This window comes from Amblyomma mixtum, chromosome 1, assembly GCF_055824585.1.
Source record: "Amblyomma mixtum isolate Tamu chromosome 1, ASM5582458v1, whole genome shotgun sequence".
Lineage (NCBI taxonomy): Eukaryota > Metazoa > Arthropoda > Arachnida > Ixodida > Ixodidae > Amblyomma > Amblyomma mixtum.
Window position 1 is genome coordinate 137170368 of NC_143012.1, and position 23941 is coordinate 137194308.

The window sequence follows — 23941 nt, forward strand, 5'->3', positions numbered from 1 at the left end:
CAGCATTTCACATTTATCAAAATGAGGTTACCATGACTGGTATCCAAATCACGACCTGGCACTTAGTTGCAAAACCACATAGCCACTGAGTCACTGTAGCAGATGCCGAAAGAATAAAGCATGCATGCATGAAGAATACTTTCGCTTTATTGAAACATGCAACACTGTCTACAAAAGACAGAAGTGCTACAGTGATCACGGTTATCTAAGTCTGCTACAACAAAATATAACAATTAAGCAGAAAGAAGTTGTGTGCAAGAGGTTAGAGTTGAGACATAACCTCTTCACAAAAGGAGTCTTGATAACTTTGACCAACTAAATCCCACATAGTTCGATCACTTCAAGCACTACAACAGCAGCTGCAATATGACGTTCTGACTCCCTGCAGCTCATCAACTCGGTTATGAGTGCTGTTCCCCTCATGCCTTCAGGAGTACTCCACCTGTTCTAAGGCAGGTGAGACTGATGTCCTTCCATTTACAATTTCCGTCAACAGCTTCAGTCTGCTTCTTCACCATAGAAGCCTTCCAATTGGGCACTGAAACTGCCCTGGATGTCCTAGGGACGTTTGCAACGTCTCATGGATGTCCAATGGCGTCTCAATGCCCGGCCACTGGGTTGCCACCAATAAGTTTACTCACATCTACAGTGTGTCCACGATTCGTCAGAGACGATGACATTCCATACACCACATTCCACTAGCCAGCTATGTTAAGAAGCACATTTTCGTCTTCCACTGCAGTTATCTTCAAAATGTTCTTCAGAATGCAGTGAAGAACCTTGCTGAAGTCAGTGATGAGCAGTCAGGGCCATAAATGAGAAAAATATCTTCATGAAAAGACAAGCCCCTGGGCAGCTCAGTCTTCTTAGGGGGATATTGCACAACTGACGTTTCACAGGTTACTTCAGCATTCCAAAAAAGTGCTCCGGGTTGTTCCCATGACAAAGTTGCCACGGTGCCTCATCACCGGGAAGTATTGCATGGGTGCAGAGGAAGTTGTCCACTCTATGTGGTGCTCGGGAAGGTGCTTACTTTACAATGCCTCTGCTACTCATTGATAAGAACAGTGCAGGTCCTTCCTTCTGCATCTCTCTTCTGCCGGAAGAAAGGTGCAGAACAAGCTGTGGAAAGGAAGGCATCGCAGAATGTGCATGGCTTGGAACGCACGAAGTGGTCGGCTCTGTTCCGCCTGGCACACCTCTGGTGGCTGCCATCACGTTCTGGTGCTGCTGGGAAGGAGTTGCGGTCCGTACGTCCAGGGCACCGATAGTGCTGGAGGGAGAGTGTTGGGCAATGGTGGTGGTCCCCATGGTTGGCAGACTGTGACCGCTGTGGCTCAAAGCCTGCGGTAGGTGCACAGGTGCCGCTTGCAGCTCGGGCAGTGGTGGTCCACATCTTGACATTCCGGAATGCAGCACGGGATCAGGCAGCACCCAAGCCAGCAGCTGCGCAGGTCAGTGAAAAAAATGACGCCAACATGTCAAGTTCCAACGATGCTACCAGTGACTTCACAGGCATATTTTAGCGCAAAAGACGGGACGAACAGGGACGCTACTGACAACTGCTTTATTGAAACGAGAACGAGGCATATACATATGCTTCTGGCCTGCACCAGCGCTACCTACCGAGGAACTTGGAATTACATAGGAAATCATATAAGACGTAACATCTTCAGTAACATCGGGCGTTCCTCAAGGATCTGTTCTAGGACCTCTTCTTTTCCTAATCTATATTAATGACCTTCCTGATCTTATTAATAACATCATCTATCAGGTTGTTCGCTGACGACTGTGTAATATACAGAGAAATTTCCAGCCCATCCGATACCTTGGTTCTTCAGTCTGACATTAATAACATTTCTGCTTGGTGCGACACTTGGCTAATGAAGCTTAATGGATCTAAATGTAAAGCAATGAAAGTAACACGAATACCTTACAAAGCTAACCCGCATCCATATATTCTAAATGACTCCCCCTTAGCTTTTGTTTCTGCATATAAGTATCTTGGCGTATACATTACCAATGACCTCTCATGGAAAACGCATATCGAACACACAACTAACAATGCTAATCGCATGCTTGGTTTCCTTCGCCATAACTTTTCACTTGCTCCGGTTAGTTTAAAACTACTACTGTACAAAACGGTCGTCCGATCTAAAATAGAATATGTGTCTTCTGTATGGGACCCTAACATTAAGTCACTGATTAACACTTTAGAATCAATTCAGAATCGTTCAGCCCGTTTTATTTTGTCTAACTACTTGCGTTTCTCTAGCGTCACACTCATGAAGAGAACTCTAGACCTTCCAGATCTTTCACTCCAGCGTCATCTTTCTAGACTTTTCACTTTCCAAAAAATATATTACACAAATCAATCGCTAAAACAAAGTCTTTTCGCTGTTCCAAGTTATGCATCATCTCGCATTGATCACCGACTCAAAGTGAGTGTTCCAAGTTGCAGAACTAACCAGTGTTTTTATTCTTTCCTGCCCAAGACCAGCTCAGACTGGAACCACCTGCCCGCCAGCATCGTCTCCATCTCTGAACCGGAAGTTTTTAGATCTGCTCTTCTTCATCACCTATGTTAACTACTCTCCTTATTGTATTTTATTTGTATAAGTATACTTACCACTCCTATCTATAACGCCTCAACGGCCCTGATAGTAACGAAATAAATAAATAAATAAATAGGAAATTTATCTAGGCATTATACAGAACGATAGATGTGTCACTAACGCAGTCCTGTCCCCCTTTCCTGATAAAGAAAGCTCCCAAGGTTTCACGGGCTGTTTTTTGAGCACCTCTGCCAAGGATTGAAACGCGGCTCACAATTGGTGCAAGCAATGGTTTGCAAGCATGGTTGTGACATTTGCACAACCATGGAAGCCCTCGCCATGCCCAGATGCAGCCACAGGAGGCAACTTCAGCTGCAATGGCAGCTGGCAATGAAAGAAAGCACACAAGGTAGCTTTGTGTGTTGTAAACCCAGTGATGCTCTTTGAAATTCAGGATCATTTGTTTTGCTTCCTGGAATGAAAACAGAGATATCGAAATAGTAAATGCCTGCACGCAGTAAAATCTTGATGATATGAAGCTCAGGGGGTTGCGAAAGGCATTTGTATCATCCAGAACTAACAACATCCGTATGCAGAAGTATGGGAGATGCATTCACAAGCACATTTTAATGGCTGACAGGATTAACTGACGGGCATGCTTTACCATTCAGTGCTTGAGGTGCATACTGTGCGGGTGTGATGATGGTGTAGCCAAGCACTTAGTGCTCATGGGTGCAGTCACAGCTTCTGCGTTCGTAAAGCCCCTTGATCCTGAAAGTAACACTCTCCTCAGCACCCGTGGTTTCCGCCCTGCCCCGTTTGAAGGCCCCCTTTGAAGACCAGGCCCACTGCTGGCCATATGAATTGGCTGGCACCAATGAGGGCATGGGCGCTTTCGCTGAATTCTCACTTCTGTACAAAAAAGAACTTGTGACCTTTTCATGAGGACAATGAAGCAGCTAAAGAAAGAGAGCTAGAGATATGAACAAGTAGTCTGCGCAGAGCATGTATGCCATGGCACACTTTGGATTTGATGTCCCTTAGTCCCCAGTGGCTGCGGAGCAGCTGACAGAACTAAGAAACATTGGCTCCGGGACAGGCCACCATTAGAAACTGAACCTAGCAACATTTAACGCAAGAACCTTACTCAGTGAGGCTAGTTTAGCAGTGCTGTTGGAGGAATTAGCGGGCATTAATGGGATGTCATAGGGCTTAGTGAGGTTAGGAGGACAGATGAGGCGTATACAGTCCTAAAGAGCGGGCACGCACTGTGCTATCGTGGATTAGCAGACAGACGAGAACTAGGTGTGGGATGCCTCATCAATCAAGATATAGCTGGCAACATAGAGGAGTTTTATAGCATTAACGAGAGTGGCAGCTATCGTAATTAGGCTTCATGAGAGGCATAAGCTGAAGGTGGTGCAGGCCTCCGCGCCTACATCAAGCCATGATGACCAGATCGTTGAAACCTTCTATGAAGACGTGAAATCGGTGATGACCACAGTAAAATCACAGTACACTGTACTGATGGGCAACTTCAGTGCGAAGGTAGGCAAGAAGCAGACTGGAGACCAGGCGGTAGGTGACTATGGCATAGGTTCTGGAAACAGCAGGGGAGAGTTATTAGTAGAGTTCGCCGATAGAAATAATTTACAGATCACGAATATCTTCTTCCGCAAACGAGCCAACAGGAAGTGGACGTGGAAAAGCCCCAATGGTGAGACTAAAAATGAAATAGACTTCATACTGTGCACTCAGCCTGGCATTGTAGAGGTCCTCGGAGAGGTCCGTTGTAGCGACCACAGAATGGTAAGGTCTCGCATTAGCTTAGATTAGAAAAGGGAACGCAGGAAATTAGTGAAGCGGAAGTCTATTAACGAGTTAGCATTAAGAGGGAAAGTAGAGGAATTTAGGATTTTGCTGCAGAACAGATTTTCCACTTTAACTGAAGATGACGATCGTAATGTTAAAACAATGAAGAATCGTTTCACAGATATCATTACGGAATGTGCCGTAGAAGTAGGTGGTAGAATGGTTCGACAGGATACCGGGACGCTATCTCAGGAGACATAAGATCTGATTAAGAAACAGCAAAGCATGAGGACGTCTAACTCCATAGACAGAATAGAACTCGCAGAGCTGTCGAAGTTAATAAATAGGCGCAAGGTAGCTGACATCAGGAAGTTTAACATGGAGAAAATCGAACATGCTCTAAAGAACAGAGGTAACCTAAAAATGGTGAAGATGAAATTAGGCATAGGTAAAAGCAGATGTATGCACTAAGAGACAAAGAGGGCAATGTCATTAGCAATATGGATAACATAGCTCAAATAGCAGAAGAGTTCTACACAAATCTATACAGTAGCGACTACAATCAGAATGTTACTGAGAGAGGCAGTAGAGCACAGCAATGGGACATCCCGCCAAATCGAAGGAGGAAGTAAAGAAAGCCTTCGGAGCAATGCAAAGGGGGGAAAGCAGCTGGTGAGGATCAGATAACAGTAGATTTGTTGAAGGATGGAGGAGAGATTGTGCTCGAAAAACTAGCCACCCTGTATACGCAATGCCTTGTGACCTCGAGTGCACCAGAAGCTTGGAAGAACGCTAACATTATCTTAATTCATAAGAAAGGAGATGTCCAGGACTTTAAAAATTAAAGATCTATCAGCTTACTGTCAGTTGCTTACAAGGTATTTACTAAAGTAATCGTTAGTAGAGTCAGGACAGCCTTAGACTTCAATCAACCAATTGATCAGGCAGGCTTTCGTTAAGGATGCTCGACAATGGACCATATTCCCACTATCAATCAGGCGACAGAGAAATGCACAGAATATAACCGACCCCTCTGGGGGAAGTGTGACACCCATGAAAAGGTGATACCTATTCTGCATGGTCGGCGCTGTTGACTAAGTCGAAGTTGAGGAGAACGAGGTTGCAGCAGAGGATCCGTCTTCGGGGAACCAGTATACCCGGCACCTCCACCAAGATGTTACGTCCAGGGGTTTATTAAGACCGAGACGAAGGATAGAAAACAGCTGGGTCCGCTTGCCGAGCACGAGACGCCAAGAAGCTCGTTCTCCTCAACTTCGACTAAGTCAACAGCGCCGACCATGCAGAATAGGTATCGCCTTTTCATGGGCGTCACAATATAAGCCTTCATCGATTACAAGAAAGCATTTGACTCAGCGGAAACCTCAGCTGTCATGCAGGAATTGCAGAATCAGGGTGTAGAGGAGTGTTATGTGCAATTATTGGAACATATGACTATTGCACAGCTACCATAGTTCTCCATAAAGTTAGCAATAAAATTAAAATAAGGAAAGGTGTCAGGCAGGGAGACATGATCTCGCCAATGCTATTCATCGCTTGTTTACAGGAGGTATTCCGGGGCCTGCAATGGGAACAGTTGGGGATAAGAATTAATGGAGAATACCTCAATGATCAGCAATTCGCTGATGACATTGCCATACTAAGTCACCTAGGACATGAACTGCAAAGCATGATCAATGAGTTAGAGAGGCAGATTAGAATGGTCGGTTGTACAGTTAACATGCAGAAAACCAAAGTAATATTCAACAGTCTAGCAAGGGAACAGCAGTTCACAATTGGTAGTGAGGTGCTGGAAGTAGTAAGAGAATATGGCTACTTAGGACAGGTAGTGACCGCAGATCCGGATCATGAGAGGGAAATAAGTAGAAGAATAAAAATGGGGTGGAGCGCGTACGGTAGGTTCTCACAGATCATGAATGGCAGTTTACCAATATCCCTGAAGAGAAAAGGATACAACAGCTGTATATTACCAGTACTCGCCTATGGGGCAGAAGCATGGAGGCTAACAAAGAGGGTTCGATTAAGTTAAGAATAACGCAGCGAGCTATGGAAAGAAAAATGATAGGTGTAATGTTAAGAGATGGGAAGCGGGCGGAGTGGGTGAGGGAAGAAACGCGGGTTAAAGACATCCTAGTAGAAATCAAGAGAAAGATATAGGCTTGGGCAGGGCATGTAATGCGAAGGGAAGATAACCGCTGGTCCTTAAGGGTAACGGAGTGGATTCCAAGAGAAGGCAAGCGCAACAGGGGGCGGCAGAAAGTTAGGTGGGTGGTTGAGATTAAGAAGTTTGCGGGGATACGGTGGGTGCAATTGGCAAAGGATAGGGTTAACTGGAGAGACATGCGAGAGGCCTTTGCCCTGCAGTGGGCATAGTCAGGCTGATGATGATGATGATGCCACAAGGACTGTGCTTGCGCTTCTCGGGCTGCATGGCAAACTTATGCTTCTATGCGTCGCGCAATAGCTTTGCGCACCATGCGACCAGTTTGATGCCAGAGCGGCCAGCGTTGACAAAGAGGAAAAAAGCAGAAGGAAGACTAAGGTGACGAAGCTCAGTTTTGCGCTCACAAATGCTGGACTACTGCGCTACGCCGTGCTAACAAAGATTGTGGCCTCCAGTTTGATTCGTCTCTTTACATTTCGTGGAGGCTCTAACCCTGGAGCTATGCACTCAGACTTTACCAGTCTCTACCACGATGCCAGACACCCCAGCTCAACTTGCCCAGCCCGTTGCCACCGCTGTCATTTGTTCCGGTGCTGTGCGTGAGTGTGACCCTGTGATCTTCAGCGGCATTGACGATACTGACACAGAAGACTGGCTCGCCTCCTATGAATGCTTGAGCACCTACAACAAATGGGATGACGTCTTTAAGCTCATGAACGCCATCTTTTATTTGACCGACGTTGCCAACTTGTGGTTCTGCAACCACGAAACCATTTTTCTACTTGGGCAGCTGTCAAAACCAGCCTGACTGATGTTTTTGGCTGCCCCGCTCTCCGAAAACTCTGAGCTGAACAACGGTTGCGCAGTCGCGCCCAGCAGAATGGCGACAACTTCACAAGCTATATCGAGGACGTCATTGACTTGTGTAGGCGGCTCAATTCATCCATTGAGCGAGGCTGACAAAATCAAAACATTCTTAAAGGGATTGAGGACGATGCGTTTAAAAAAATCTTGAAACAGTGTCTGATGTCGTCTCTTTGCATCACAGCTATGATGAGCTCTGAAAAGAGTGTCATGTCACCCGCCGTACCATTTGCCCGGACAACACCCTTTCGAGCTTGGCTGTAGGCAGTCCTGCCCACGATCGGTCGACCCTTCTTCAGCACCTCCAGCAGTTTGTGCGGGAGGAGGCCGCCCGTCAATTATCTCTGGTTACCTGCCAACCCACCCCAACGCCATCACTGTCGCCTTCTATTCAGCGCGTCATCCAGGAGCAGGTAGCTGAGGTCCTGCCGCCGACTGATCCACCCCCTCTGGTCAGTGCTCCGCTGACATATGCTGAAGCAGTCGTCCGGCCACGACCTCAGCCGGTTGTTCCTGCTTACGCGCCACCTGGTGCATTGCTGGGCAGTCAATTGATGTCAATAGGGCAGTCAATTGACGTTAATAGGGCAGTCAATTGGCGTCAATTGGGCAGTCGGAGCAAGTGCACCATGCACAGCACACACTCAAAAGTGCCACAACATTATTTCCACAAGTGAAACAACTATGTGGTGTTTATTTCCAGTTCAGTTGCATTATTGCAGTCGCCATGCATCTGCATAGACACCATGCCAGATGAAAGTACGTGACCGGCGCGTGGGACTCAACATGCTGCGAGGGGGAAACGGCAATGCAGGGTGTACAAAGGGTGTGCCCACCCTGAAAGCAGAGGCGACAGGGCGACAAGGCACCTATACAATTCCGGCCCGAGGACTAATATTCAGACACACTCTTGTCGGGCAGGTTGTACCTTAACAGGGTGCCACACTGGCAGTCTGTCTGAACTGGTGCCAGCCCCCAGGGCATCCGAATCAATCAGACCCCGACGCCAGAGACTCGCATGGACGTTTGGTGGCACCCTGGTGACAGTCTCAATTAAGGGGGGGAAGCGGGTCTTAGAAATAAATTTTTACTAATGAAGTCGTAACTACGAAACCTTCAGGGAACATGCATTTTTGGGTGCTGATTCTAAATATGTAATTAAATTTTATGTACAACAAGTCCTTGTGCACGTGTGCAATATGTTAGGTAACTTTTGCTGAGGGTTTGAAAGAAATTCTACTGCAGGACACTTGTTAGATTGCACGGCACTGGTTTTTCTTGACATCAAGCTATGCAATAAGGGTGAAATTATCATCCTGCCTGTTATAGAAGGCCAAGTTATATGATTTTGAAATCATCAGTTTCTTGCCGTTTGTGGAGTGGCAAATTCAAAACCCTGTAACTCAACTTCTATGATAGGGATAATAATAGTTTTACCCTTATTGCATAGTTTGATGTCAAGACAAGCCAATGGCATGCGTCCTAGCAAGTTTCCTGCAACAGAATTTATTGTAAGCTCTTGGCAAAGAAATTACATAACATATTATATAAATGCACAAGGACCTGCTTTGCATAAAATTAAATTACATATTTGGAATCAGCATGCAAAAATAGATGTTTCTTGAAGAATGCATTGTTGTGACTTCATTAACAAAGATTTTTTTCCTAAGACCAGCTTCCCTCCTTAACGAGGACTTACCGAATTAGCCAGGCATAACGAATGTTCCCCAGTGCTCACCCAAATAGGACACAGGCTCCCGAGAGCAGCCAGGTGAGCAGGCCTGGACGCGTGGACGTGGCCGTGAGCACATGCGCCCCGCAGTTGGGGCAGGTCAGCTGCACCGGGTAGGGACCCCACTCGGCCACATTGACCACCACGGTGGGCACGGCTGTTCCCTGCGGGAGCCATGCCGCGTAGGGAGCGGCACCCGTGCCACCAGGGGGTGCCGACGGTACAAATCCCGGTGGTGGAGGCTGCTGCGCACCCGGTGGAGGGTAGCCGGCGGGAGCTGCAACACCGGATCACGCGTCGTACGAACTTCGATTTGTTTTCCCGTTTGCACCGTGCACTTTTGCACTATGCAATTAAATAACACGGTTTAGGTTGATTTGTGTCCTTCCTGTGTTCCTCTGTTTCTCCAAGCCATTTTCTCTCTCATTTTCTTTTTCTAAACTGTACAAGTTACGCCTGCCCTCCTTGCTGAACAATGGGATTGTAAACTTGTCAAACTACCCAGAAGCAGCTTTTTTTTAAAATTCCTTCACCTGAATCTACAAGGTAGAAAATAAACTGATTTCATTTCAAGCAGTGTGTCAGCTATGAGAGACGCCACAGTGCAGTGGTACAGAGAAATTTTTGCCACCTGGGTTTCTTGAAAGAATACAAACACAAGAAAAATTTATCTTAATAATTGTCTAAGAGATGGACCATCCTACGCGGCAAAAAGGCAACAAAAATGCGCGCCACAAATTTTGCCTAAATCACAATAAAATACAGCGCTTTTGAAAAGATTTCAGGCAAAGTAATCCCTCCAGTGCATGTGACTCGTCAAAATTGCAGGAAATCACACATACCGTATTTTCCGGTGTACAAGACGCACCCGTGTATAAGACGCACCCCAATTTACCCAGTTAGGCTAGTGAGGCTTAATTAAGATTAGTCTTCTGGCGGGCTAGTTCGTTCTTTCCGTTCATGGTTAAACTGCGCGAAGAAAACAAGGACAGAGACACGTTACTGTCAATACTTATCGGTTTTTATCCCGGCTGTGTCATGTGGTGGTTGTTTAAAGCGTATAAAAGGTAATGCCCGAAGCGTTTTTCGAATAAAAGTTGGAAGTTCTGCGCTCAGTGTGTACGTGTGTTTCTGTCTCTGTCCTTGTTTTCTTCGCGCAGTTTAACCATGAAAGAGGCTTAATTAAGCATGCTTATGCGACCATCGCAAAATGCACCGTACGTGGGAGAAGTTCTTAAGCAACGCTAAGTGATCGAAAAAGGCAACACTCACGCCATACCCGCCCACGTTTTAGCACAAAAGAAAAAAAAGCGATAGAACTCTCTTTATGTCCACAACAATTTATCTTTACATAAAACCTTCAAAGTCTTCATCTTCGGATGCGCTATCGAAAAGGCAACGCGGCTGAAGCATTCTCTTTGCACTAGTACTTGCAAAGGGTGACAAAAAAAACATCGGCTTCTCTTGGCTTGTCTTGACAATGGCGAGAAGCGTGACTGTCGCCATCTTTTGGCATTTCACATTACCTTTGCTTGAGCTCTCTGAAACTGCCGCGTGTTTAAGATCCCGGAAGTGGTCAACCCCGCCGTTTCATGATAAAGTTCACCTAAAAAAGTTGCGCACGGCGGTATTGAAGTATTAACCATGTTACAACCGCGTTATTGGTAGTAATATTTTTTCGGTGAAAAAAGCTTGAACATGAACCTGAGTAATTTCTGAACTCGCAAAAAAACCCCGGAAAATTCGCATATAAGACGCACCCTTGTATAGGACGCACCAGCCAGATTTTTGAAAAAAACCCGCGTCTTATACACCGGAAAATACGGTAGTTTTATATCGGGCACCTTTTTGGGAGAGGCCTTTGTCTTGCAGTGGGTGTAGTCAGGCTGATGACGATGATGACTCAGATTAATTTTTTACTCTTATACTCTTACTCCTACCCGCCGTGGTAGCTCAGTGGCGCTCGTCTACCGAGCCGGAGTACCTGGTTGCAAACCCGACCGAGGCAGCTGCATTTCGATGCAGGCGAAACGCAAGAGGCGCCCGTGTGCTGAGGGATGTCAGTGCACGTTACATATCCCCAGGTGGTCGAAATAATTCGGAGACCTCCACTACAGCACCTCTTTCTCTCTGCTTCTTCTTTCACTCCCACCTTCCTCCCTTCCCTTACCAGCCTGGTTCAGGTGTCCACCGAGGTGTGTGAGACAGATACTGCGCCATTTCCTTTCCTCAAAAACCGATTTACCAATTTTACTCTTACTCATGCGAATGCATTACAAGGCTGGTAGCAGTAAGCAATAAATAAAAAAGTTGCGCAAACACTCTGCTACAGAAGGAAGCAATGCCGCTACCACTGGCCCACAAGATGTCATGCTACCATCAGCCAAATTAGGCACTCTGCAGGACGAACGTCCAGCACATGCAACACTGGCCTGTACGGTGAGGTACTCACGGGGCTGGAAGCCATGCACCGAGGCTTGGTAGGAAGGCGGTGGATCGGCGTAACCGGGTGGAGGCACCTTGCTTGGTTCTGCCATTGCCTACACGACAAGCAGATCACATGAGCAAGGCCATTTGACAGGCAGAATTAGGAGCACCACATCATCATCGTTTATCACACCCTCAAAGGGCATCCCACAAGGGACAATTTCTCACCGGCCACAGTGACCCTATGAGCCCTTGCAGCAATTCACGCAAAAATCATCCCTGATCACACAAACGAACCCCAAAAAGGGTTATGAATACACTTCATTATAAGACACAGATAGATTCGGTAGTTTTGGTCATTTTTTTTTATTCACATACCCTAAAGGCCCTTTACAGGCATTACGTAGGTGGTTGAAAAAAACCCATTAATTAAATAAACGTAGTGTGCCAGTGGTGCAATTTATGCCCAATGATGATTGTTTCCAGCAATGTGTTCAGCAATGCAGGCACCAGCCTGCTGCATGGCTCTTCAGTTCTGAGCGCTCCACAAAAAGACCAACAAAAAAAAAAGCACACAGCCCATTGCAGGAGCTCTGGATGCGGTCAAAAGCTCAGAGCTGCATGTCCTACAACTACACTACACGCAGCAACATTCCTATTTGGGATACCCAGTGCATTCGCTCTCTCGCACCTATGTGCATTGTTGTGAAGAACCCTCTATAGATGCTATAGAGGGTTCATCCATTTGGTCACCCCATCAGAAATATCTAATAGAGAAGTTGGAAGCTGTCCAAAATAGGGCTTGTCGGTTCATTTCGCAAAATTAGTTATCACTCCAGTGTAACTCAACTAAAGATCGAATTTTCACTCCATCCGTTGATTATTCGTCGCGATATTGCCCTTTTATCTATCATTCATAAATACATCCATGCCACTGATTCACCGCCAGCACAAGTACAACGTCCCTCCTACTTATCACACAGATTGCATAATAACTACAGCTATGCCCGCACTTATGGCAGCACTCATGCTTTCAACTTCTTGTCACTTCCGCACGCCATCCGCCTCTGGAACAAAATCTTCCGGATTGCATCGCCCTGCAGCGTAATCATGACACCTTTCGCGAACATCTACTCAAGCACTTCGTTGATAACGCTTAGCACATCATTTATATAATCATGATTCAAATAGCTTTGCTTTCAGCTGTTTGAGACTTTGCCTCATTGGATCTGTTCATGTGCAGCTACCCTCATGTACACCTGAAATGTTTTCTTTTGCTTTTGTGTAGCTCTGTATTTCACCCATTTTTTGTTCTATGACACATAGTAGCCTTCTACCTTTACCGATTTTTGTGAACTGCGATATTGTTACAGGTTCTATTCACAAATGCTATTTACAAGACAGGTCCACCAGAGCCTGGTGCGCCAGCGGCAGAAAACTGGACTTCCTCTTTTTCTTCCAGCGTGCGCACACCTTCGTTGTTCCTCAGGGGCCATGTGTAGCGAGTGACAATATGTTATCTGAGCTCACTTGTTTTTGTCTGTTTTGCTGCACTTTTACTAGGCTTTTTGCTTCTAAACTATTTTACAAAAACTTCTGTATTTGACGCCCCTTACACAATGCCCCTCCAGAGGCCTGTAAGGTAGGTGTAAATAAATAAATAAGTAAATAAATAGAAATGTGCTGTTGTGGGACATCCTTTCTGCTCCAAAAAAGCACATTACGATGCGCCACCATCAGCCCAACTACATCCGCTGAAGGACAAAGGCCGCTGCCACATACCTCCCAGTGAACCCAGTGCTGTGCAAACTTCAGCCAACATGCACCTGCAAACTTTGCAATCTTATCCGCCAACCTAACTTTCTTGTGAATCCCCTCCATTATCCTAACGGCATTCGCTATCTTACCTTCGTATTACATCATCCATGCCAATTTCTTTCTCCTTCTTTGATTTTGATTACATCATCATTAACTTGCGTTTGTTCTCTCACCCATTCTTTGTCTGTAAACATTACACCTATCATTTTCCTTTGCACAGCTCACTGCATTGCCCTAAATTCGAGCTGAACCATTTTCATTAGCCTCAAAGTTTCTGTCTCATAGGTGTGTACTAGTAAGATATACATTTTCTGTTCAGGATACTAGTAAGCTGCTACTGATAACCTGGCTGCACCTGAAAGTTATGCAGCCTGTCAGTATTTAACAACTTTGGTTTGGTTTATCGGAGTTTAACGTCCCAAAGCAACTCAGGCTATGCGGGACGCCGTAGTGAAGGGCTCCGGAAATTTCGACCACCTGGTGTTCTTTAACGTGCACTGACATCGCACAGCACACGGGCCTCTGGAATTTCAGCTCCATCGAAATTCAACCACCGCAGCTGGGATTGAACCCGCATCCTTCGGGCCAGCAGCTGAGCGCCGTAACCACTGAGCCACCACGACGGGTGTATTTAACAAGTAAAGAGGCAAAACAGGAGATGGAGGCTCATACAAAGCATGAGAAGTGATGCAATAAAACAGTGCGTACCTCGAGCAGTGCCAAGAAAGGATGACACACAGCTTGGCAAGAGTACAGACCGCCGTTTTCGCATGTGCGCCTTTCCTCTGTCGCCCTCTCCCGCAATTCACTGATTGAAAACAAACCACCTGTTTATCACTGTGCACGCCTAGTTTGTGCTATCACAGACGCAAGTGACAGATGGTGGCGGCTGGCATCTTGTGGAACCACACTGCGCCTGCATGTGCCATGTGCAGCTATTTTCAACCAGTTGTGCGGTGAGCTGACGAATCTTGGTACACTTCCCAGAGGGTGCCACATCTTGTTAGAAAAGAGGATTGTGATACTGATATATGACATCAGGTAAGATTAAATGAAGGACAGCTCCTTGACACATTTGTTCTTGCGCTAGATGCCGGCGGTAGAAAAATCGTACTTTACTGGAAAAGAATAACAGCTGCAGACAACAAGGGCGACTGCTGCGCTTACACGAGTCCCTGCTTTGGACAGCACTGGTGGCAACTTGAAAATCCACAATACCCTTTTCTACTGACTTTGCACGCTTCTGTACAACAAAAAAGATGAACTAAACAAAAGGCCAATTGCGAGCTTACTTTTGAGTGAGCAAAACGACATCATTTCTAGAAGTACTGCTGTTGAAATGGGCATGTTTATAGTGCGAAAAAAGGAGGGCAATGGAGAGTCACACTTACAGAAAGGTGGGCGCCGTTTTGTCCGTAAGTGTGCCTTTCCGTCATCCTTGTTTTTTTTGGTGATGTTTCTACAATCAAGAACTAGCTGAACCAGAATGGTGCCCGTCTTTTCTGTAAGTGTGCCTTTCCATCATCCTCATTTTTAGTACCGTCTCTACAGAAACCAGCTAACCCAAACCAGAACCTAAATCAGAGCTGGAGTAGCGTGGTTGCATTGCACTAGCTCAGAAAGCAGAACACTTGCACCACTGAGAGATAGGCCAGTCAAAATTGCAAATGAATGAATGAATGAATGAATGAATGAATGAATCAATCAATCAATCAATCAATCAATCAATCAATCAATCAATCAATCAGTTTACTCTGCACTGCAAAAGACACTTTACAGATTCAGGCCTGCCGAAGCCTCATTGGGCTTGTATGGCAGCGCCTGGCAGGCAGCGGCAAGTCACGTGCAGTGCTTTACGAACTAAGAATAACAGAAAACAACAGAAAGGCAGGACACCAATAAAATGTTGAACACATCACATTTCACAGTTAACTAGAAAAAACGCTGAATCCACTAAACTGCATCAACAACAAATGCACATCAGGCAATGTAGGCAATGAAAGTCTAGGAATATATGACCATGAAAGCAATGACGCGACAAAACAGGTGATAAATTATACCAATAAACTTCAACACAAAGTTAAAGGTCAGATGAAAACAGATGAACGCAATAGTTTTTTTAGTTTATAATTTGTACTCACAGAAAATGCACTTGACGGCAACACATTTAGTAATGAAGGAACATAGAATGCTCAAGTTCTTTTACCATAGCGAGTGGAACAGAGGGGAATGCTATATCTCTCTTTTGGTCTGAGAGATCTACTCGGAACACACTCAACTTTATGCGCACTATCCCAAAAATGTGAGTACAACGATTTCAAATAAGAGAGCATTAAAGTTTGGGAGCCTTAGAAAACTTACAATGTCACATTCTTTTGGAAGTTGTAAATCGTAAGCACTGCATTTTAAGACTGAGCGCATGATGGAGTTAAGTCTGTTTTGCCAACGAAGCGCACAATGCCCGTAAACTGTTATGCCATACCTTAAAACAATGTCACCCAAGGCATGAATTATTGCTTTTCTAACGGAAAAAGGTATGCAGTATCTAATATTGAATAGCAAGCAAGAAAGAGCCCGTAATTTCTGACAGACATGGTGAAGGTGAGAATTCCAAGTTAAGTCACTATCAAACAGCAAACCAAGATATTTTACGCGGGAAGCATAAACCAGTGGTGTACAGGAGCACGGGGCACAATGTAAAAGTAAAGACCGGTCAAGCGTCAACTTCTTTAAAGGGTTACAGAAGCATATCAGATTTGTTTTGGATACTTTACCTTGATAAGATTTTGAAGGAAGCAGTCCATAACTTTTGTTAAAGTACTTTGAAGATCATTGATAGCATCAGAAAAGTGCTTTGCACAGGAAATGATAACCATATCCGCAGCATATTGAAACAAACAACCGGGAACTGAGTCAACTAGATCATTAACAAAGATATTAAATAGCAAAGGGCGCAGAATGGATCCTTGCGGGACACCCGTGTTGATATCACTACAACTACTGCGGAAATTGGCGACCGAGACTAGCTGCCGTCTGTTCGGTAAGAAATTGGTAAGCAATAACAAAAACGAGCCTCTGAATCCTAAATTTTGGAGTTTAGTTAAGAGCAGGCCATGGCAAACACTGTCAAATGCTTTACTCACGAGTAGAAACAATGCATGTGCAACCTGGTTATACTCGAAAGCCAAATTCAGAGTGTGAGCGAAATCTTCAAGAAGAACCTGGCTGCCTCTGCCCTGCACAAATCCGTACTGGGCAGCTGAAATGACACCGTGTTTATCCAAGAAACCCTGCATGCTCTGAAGCAAGCGTTTTCCAAGTATTTTGGATATCACTGGCAAAACTGAGATGGGTCGATAATTTTCTACCCTATTGCATGCTCCATTTTTGAAACAAGGAATAATAACAACGGTTTTCATGAGGACTGGTATTTCGGTTGTTGAAATAATATGATTCAGTATTGACAGTAACACACATTTAAGGACATGAAAATTGCTGCATAAATCAGCAATTAGGATTCCATCGATGCCAGGAGATTTATTGGGTTTTAGGCTTGCAAGCCTAAAACCCAGGACATAATGAGTAAGGTAGACGAAGTTGCTAAGGTGATTAATGTGCCTGAACTGACTGCTACTCGTATAGGGGCCCTGCACAGGTTTCCTACGAAGGAAGACAAAGAGGCGGGTGTTATCATTCGTTTTTTGAATCAGCCAGAGCGTGATAACTGGCTTTCCAAAAGAAAGATTCTCGTGGAAAACGAGCCTTCTGTGTTCATGGCCGAGAACTTGTCGAATGCAACCAAGAAGCTACTCTTTGCAACCAAACAGTGGGCAAAACAAAACGGTTATAAGTACGCCTGGTGTAGAAATGGCAAGGTTTTCCTTCGTGAAACAGTTGGGTGCTCTGTTCATGTGGTCAAACACCTGGACGATCTTGCTAGTCTGGTATGATATTTTTTTCCTTGCAAGTGTTTATTTTTTTCAGTCAAGGACAATTTTTCTGTTTCCCCATTGGTATATAATCTGCTAGTTAATCAATTGCCTGTGTCACCTCTTACATTTCTGCATTTGAAGATGCAGTCAGCGCAGAGAAAATACGATGAATCTTGTGTTTTTCTAGAAAACGTGACCAGTGCATTCACACCTATCATGTTGACAGAGACATGGTTTGCAAACGACGAGGATGTGTTTCATCTCAAGGGATACAGAAATATTTTTTTAAACAGGAAAACAAAAAGAGGTGGTGGTGTTTGCTTGTATTTGAAAGAAGGGATAAGTTATGAATACATTGAAGAATTTTCTCATTCCGAGCCTGATTCAGAAATGGTTTGTGTGAAGTCAGGGAGCTTTATTCTTGTTGTCCTTTACAGACCCCCTGATGGTTGTGTTGAAAGGCTTTTACTGCTGTTAGATGAACTTTTTTCCATTTGTCTTAACCCATACCTATACATTAGTGCTTGGCGGTGACATAAATATTGATATACTGCAGAAAACTTCCAGTCAAATTGAACTGTCCACGCTTCTTGATTCATATTTCATAACAAATGTGCTCACTGTTCCTACGTGCGTAACTTCGAACACTGCTACACTTATTGATGTTTTTCTAACAAATATGCCACAAGAAAGTGTGCGTGCAGGTACAATTGAAGTATCTATCAGTGACCATTTGCCAATTTATCTAATTGCAGAGAAGCAAAAAGGACTTGGTTGTAAATCGATACAATCAACTTTTGTTCAGGACATAAATACAGTCACTTTGGGTCGGTTTAGGCACGAAGTTAGCCAAACAAATTGGGACAACGTATTCTCATCTTCTTCCACAGAAACAGCATTTAATACCTTTATAGATGTATTTAGCACCCTGTACAAAAAGAATTTTCCATACAAGAAGGTTGTGAAACCGACACGAGCACGTAAACCGTGGATGACACCGCACTTGTTGAAAATGATAAATCAAAAGAATAAACTGTACAATGCATTTCTGAAAAACCGCGATGTTGATACATTACAGGCATTTAAAAAATACAGAAATCAACTAAACAAAAAACTTCGGCATGCAAAAAGCAACTACTTGTCTAACATGTTTGATGGTATCAAGGACACTAAACATCTATGGCAGCAGCTTTCTTCGGTTATCTTTTCTCGTAACCAGACTTCTGATTTGAAAGAGTTAACTATAAATAACACGAAACTAAAGAGAGAAAAGTTAGCAAATGTTTTCAACAAATATTTCACATCTCTTCCTCAGAGTTCCCATAATCCTGTTATACATAATTATTTGAGACTTCCTTCTCAATCATCATTATTTTTAACTCCGACAGACACCAACGAAGTCTTTAATGCATTTATTGCACTTAGGAAAACCAAATGTGAAGATATTGATGGTATTAAACTGCAACCAGCCATTTTCGTGCTAGACATTATCGCTCCATGCATAACGCATATTTACAATCTAGTTTTAAGTACCGGAATATTTCCTCAGAAAATGAAAATAGCAAAAGTAATAGTCTTGTTCAAAAGCGGCGACAAAAATAATTTAGGTAACTATAGGCCTATATCTATTTTGCCGTTGTTTTCGAAACCGTTAGAAAAAATTATTCACTCAAGGCTCCTCACTTTCCTCGATTGGCATTCCCTTATTACTTCAGCTCAGTATGGTTTCAGACCAGGTTTATCAACGGAGGTAGCTTTGTCACACCAGAAGGAATTAATACTACGCAACATTGAGAATAAACTGCTAACAGTAGGTATTTTTATCGATTTCTCGAAAGCCTTCGACCGAATAAATGACACTACTATGTTAGAAAAACTGTTTTGTTATGGAATTCGAGGTATAACAGCTGATTTGTTAAGGAGCTATTTATCAGGAAGGTATCAATACGTTTGCGTTGACCGAGAATTATCAACTGCCCGTGATATTAAATGTGGCGTTCCCCAAGGCAGTATCCTGGGGCCGCTTTTGTTCATTATATATGTGAACGATCTCGTAAACATTGAAAACTCCGCTAATTATATTATGTATGCAGATGACACAAGTATCTTTTTAACAGGAACAGATGCTAATGACCTAATAAAGCGTGGAAATCTTATTCTGAGTAAACTTAGTGCACGGTCTCTCGGTAATTGATTACTAATAAACTGTTCTAGAACAAAAGCTGTCTTATTCCGTCCAAAATCTGTCCCACGAACCTTTGATGAGATGCTAAAGTTAAATGACTGTTATTGAAATCTCTCCTGATGCTAAATCCTTGAGAGTAATATTTAATGAATTTATGCTTTGGGACCACCACACTGACTACCTGTGCACTAACCTCTCAAAGGCTTTAGGTATGCTAAGGAAGTGTATGTTTTTTCTCTCGATCCAACAAAACCGTCTAATATATGTAGCTCTGTTCGAATCACATTTGCGCTACTGCCATTTAGTCTGGGGAAATGGCACCATGAAAGCAATGTATAACCTAATAAAAGTTAAAAAAAAAGCTCTACGAGTGATTTCAAAGCAGCCTATGATGCCCACACATCTCCATTATTCACTAAACTCAAAATCGTGAAATTACAAAACCTGTATGACCTTAAGCTACTGTCAACACTTAAATCTGAAATACGTAAAGGCACACATACTCTCACAACACTGGGAAATTTGAAAAGAAACACATCTTTACGCTTAATGAGGCACACAGAACTGTGGTTATTCATTTGTGACGGAACAGCGCAAAACACCGGGACAAGAGACAACTGTGGCATGTTCCAAGATCTCGCACGAATTATGGATTTCAGATGGTTCAGTCTAGCATTCCACAGATTTTAAATAACTACCACCTCACAACAGAGAAATTGCGCGCACTTTCTAAACTTGACTTGTATTCACTTTTTGTATAATGCTTGCTAATGCTTCACTGTTCATTCCAATTCCTTACGTAATAGAGTTGTTTGAATTTGATGTCTATTGCTTGCAAACTAGCTTCGTAGTCGTGATATTTGTTGCGTTAGTCTGTGCTACTAAACTTTGTCAAAGCGTCCGCTGTGAGTTATTGGGAGGTGGGGCTAGTCAAGCTACTAATGTGTAGCTTTTTTCCCACCTTCCCTACCACATCTCATGTATCAATTTTTGCTTTGTGGTAAAAATAAACTTCAAACTTCAAAAACATTGAAGGTCATGTTCGGAAATAAGAGGCAGGTTGGCGGACTCTGCCCAAGAGTGCTTCAAGGAACATGTGTTTGGGTGTGGCCTTGCTACACCAACTACACAAGAAAAATAACTTAAATTCTTGCACAACGATTTCATCATCACTCGAAAAATGTCTCAGAATAGCCTGTCTTTAAACATGGCAGAGTTCTCAGAGAGATTTTTTTTTTCGAGATTTCCACAATTTGATCCCCATGAACCCCCTAAAGTACTTTTGTTGCTGAGCTCTTTTTTTGCTTCTTGAGCTCAGTTTATGTTCTCTATAATGCATCCTATGCCAGTGAATGCGAAACTGTGCAGACAGGGAAAAGTGTAGTAATCATTCAGGTAGCATGAAGAAGCTTCCCAGAGAAGCATATAATTAGCTGTGGTTATATTACCTCTGTCTATGTTGGCAGTTCTTAACGCTGGCCTCAGGAATTGAGGGAGTACCAAATGATTCATCCTGAAGATCACTAGAAGTAGCCTCCAAGGTAACACAGGGCTGAGTTGTTTTTCAGTTGGTATTGCATCACTTGTGGAAAGGAGTCAGCTCGGAATTTCTACTCGGAAGGGTTTTCCCGACCACCATCACCTGGAACCCTAGCAGCAACTCTATGGCTTGCAGTTTATTCACTGATGTAGTGTTAGTTCATTGCAGCTGCAGGTCTGGATATATGCAGTTCTATGTGATGGAAAATTGCCGCAACTTTACAGTGGTTATCGCCACTACTGTGGGCATGGGAGAGTATGGCTTAAAAAGGAGTGAAAAAACAAAACAAAACACTCTCTGCCCCTCATCCATGCATGTTTTCAACACCGCAGCCACTATCCTCACACTTATGACGAGTGCTTACAGCACCGTATGAGCTTGGCATGCATTGTCAGCATCCCTAGGAACTCCTGCAATCGGAAGCTAGGGTAGCAGAATTGTAACTGGGAAGTTCAGAGTCTGTCATTGAAAAACAGGCACATATTGTCACATAGTGGTGACTGCAGTCCTGCGAACAGGAAAACAGCGAGAATCGCTTCTAAACGAAACTTAAAGCTGATAGCGAACTTTCGAGATAAAGCTTGGAAAGTTACTAAAACACTCTGGAACAATGTTGATTCGGCTCTGCTTGGATGCGATCGATTGAGATAAATCTAGGCTAGTCTTGCACCACAAAGTGCTAAAGCGGTGTGCCGGCAGCTTTGAAGAACGAACAAACAAACACTACAAACATTCGCGGCAATATGAACTATGATGCAAGCATTGCACATCGCCCTCTCAGTTTCACTGTTTAGGGGAATGGTAAAGTGCTTGGCCAATGGTTGTGTTTAACTCACTGCTGTGAGAGCACCTACTAAGACCACGGCACATAAAATTTTGCAATGCCACGATGCTAGCTCACTTCCGGATAGCGCTGCAAATATCGCTGCAAGCAACACAATAGCCTGAAAGATGCAGAATTTTGTTGTTGCAAGACACAGGATTTGTTTTTCAGAACACAAAGTGAGCTCAAGAATAAAAAAAAAATAGCTCAGTGCCAAAAGTACTTAAGGGGGAGCGTGAGGAATAAATTGTGAAAATTAACAAAAAAAAAAAAACAGATGCTAGAAAACACTCCCCAAAACTGCCCAGAAATTAATTTTTTTTTCTGTGACCGTAGGCAGCAAGAAACTGGCTGGAATCTGCGTAAAAATACCAGTTTTTCCCATAAGAGCTTCTTGACCTGACTGCCCTGTGTGCACAAAGCATAGAATGTTGCAACAACGAAATTCTGCAATTTTTCGGGCCACTATGTTGCATACAGTCATATTTACAGATATGCAGTCCAGGAGTGAACTAGCATCGTGGCACTGCAAAATTTTATGTGCTGTAGTGTTAGTAAGTGCTTTCACAGCAGTAAGAACTGCCAACACAGACAGAGATAACACCTTAACCACAGCCAATTAAACGCTTCTCTGAGAAGCTTCTTCATGTTACCTGAATGATTACTGCACTTTTCCCTGTCTCCATAGTTTCGCGTACGCTGGCACTGAGCGGGAAGCATTAAAAAGAATCAACACTAAAGATGTTCATCCTTTCTTCCTGCAACGCTTACCATGCACGGTTCGCACTTTTTCTGTTCTCCGACTGTTCGAAACCACCTAGACACCCCAAAATGAAACGACATGCACTTTAAACGGGGCAGTGCGAACAGCTGGCGTTAAGCCGTAGGCAAAGTGGCGAGTGAGTGCCTCGTTCTGACACGCGACGGGCGAAAACGGCAGGAAGGGCGAAGGTGCCTACGTCTGACTGCGCGCCACCGCGCTGTAAGCGCTGTGCCAGCAGCAAGCCACAGCCGAGCTGCTGACGGAGATCGGACGTCACCGGGGGCGATTTATCAGCTTCCCGGACGCTGCATCAGCTCGACTATCGCGCCCTTCCTCAAAGCAACGGCGATCGCGGAGGTCGCCATAGGCTTCGTCACACTCGAAGCCGCGAAGCTGTTAATGGGTCTTGCAAGGGTGGTCGAACGGGCTAGTTGGCAGTTCATACTTGGAAGAAACAGCGCACCCATAATACACGGACTGGGCAAGATAGGACGATACAGCGCCGACTTCTGAAGTCAGCATTGTCTTAAGGGTGCGCTGTTTTTCTTTTCCGAAGTATGTTAATGCGTGCTGCCCGGTCGTCCGCACTTTCCCTTATTATCACTGCCCACTCGGCCATTCGTACCTTACTGAATGAGCCACTGTGCAAGCTGACGGTGCCAGCAACCGCGAGTCGCCTCGTCGCGGTGTTTCCACGACGAGCGCAAGGGGGGAGCGATGCAACGCGGCTGTCTGACTCACCGTCGCGCGGCTACTTGACCGCGTCGCTCGACGGTCGGCTTTAGCAGCTTGACAGGGCTGAATACACAATTGGCACACCCGCTGTTGTCGCTAGCGCGATCCTGTTGAATACGTTGTCACCTACCACTATGCACGAACGGGCGACCTGGCAGGCGGCCTTCACACAACCTACTTCAGACAAAACACTCGGCTACTAGCGCGCGCGCACTCACTGGCATCGCGATGACGCGCTTGATACGCTAGAAGCTGCAGGACCACATGTTACGATGGAGAAAAACAGGATGCGCCTCTTTCACAGCAGCGAAGGCAGTTGCCGGACTTCCGACACAAACTTTGGGAGAGCGTCGCGCGGTGTTTGGCTGCAAACCGGAAAGTGAGAACACGCTAGAAAGAGCCGCGAAATAGATTAAAACAGGAAGCAGCGCTTACCGAAACAATGCAGACAAACTTTCTAACACGGACACGGTTACTTCAACCCAAAGTGCTCACACTGATCGCACAGCTGAAAACAAATGCTTCCTCATGCACACTGCGGCCTCCTCTCACCACCCTTCACGAGCACTAAGG

General features: G+C 44.6%; 1 protein-coding gene across 5 annotated transcripts; it reads right to left on the reverse strand.

Moving 5' to 3' along the window:
* Nucleotides 1-125: 125 nt before the first annotated feature.
* On the reverse strand, nucleotides 126-23941 carry LOC149367702 (lipopolysaccharide-induced tumor necrosis factor-alpha factor homolog). Of its 5 annotated transcripts, XM_089557106.1 has the most exons (5): nucleotides 23804-23930; nucleotides 23587-23733; nucleotides 11598-11685; nucleotides 9152-9422; nucleotides 126-1446 (listed from the first exon to the last, which is right to left on the reverse strand). In XM_089557106.1, the coding sequence occupies exons 2-5, from the start codon at nucleotides 23590-23592 to the stop codon at nucleotides 1338-1340; spliced, it is 474 nt and encodes a 157-aa protein (XP_089413232.1). In that variant the 5' UTR covers nucleotides 23593-23733; nucleotides 23804-23930; the 3' UTR covers nucleotides 126-1337. The 5 variants fall into 5 exon arrangements, with proteins under 5 accessions (XP_089413232.1, XP_089413239.1, XP_089413255.1 ...); XM_089557113.1 differs by lacking the exon at nucleotides 23587-23733 and having other exon boundaries at nucleotides 23804-23941; XM_089557129.1 differs by lacking the exons at nucleotides 23587-23733; nucleotides 23804-23930 and adding an exon at nucleotides 23499-23553.

Excerpts from the sequence above, each read along its gene's own strand:
- LOC149367702 (XM_089557098.1), bottom strand. The coding sequence starts at position 22,713 with ATGTCGTTTCATTTTGGGGTGTCTAGGTGGTTTCGAACAGTCGGAGAA. Across the intron at positions 11,686-22,641 it reads AAAAGTGCGAACCGTGCATG|GCAATGGCAGAACCAAGCAA; the intron begins GTAAGCGTTGCA and ends CTTGTCGTGTAG. Across the intron at positions 1,447-9,151 it reads GGAGCCTGTGTCCTATTTGG|CTGCTGGCTTGGGTGCTGCC; the intron begins GTGAGCACTGGG and ends TGACCTGCGCAG.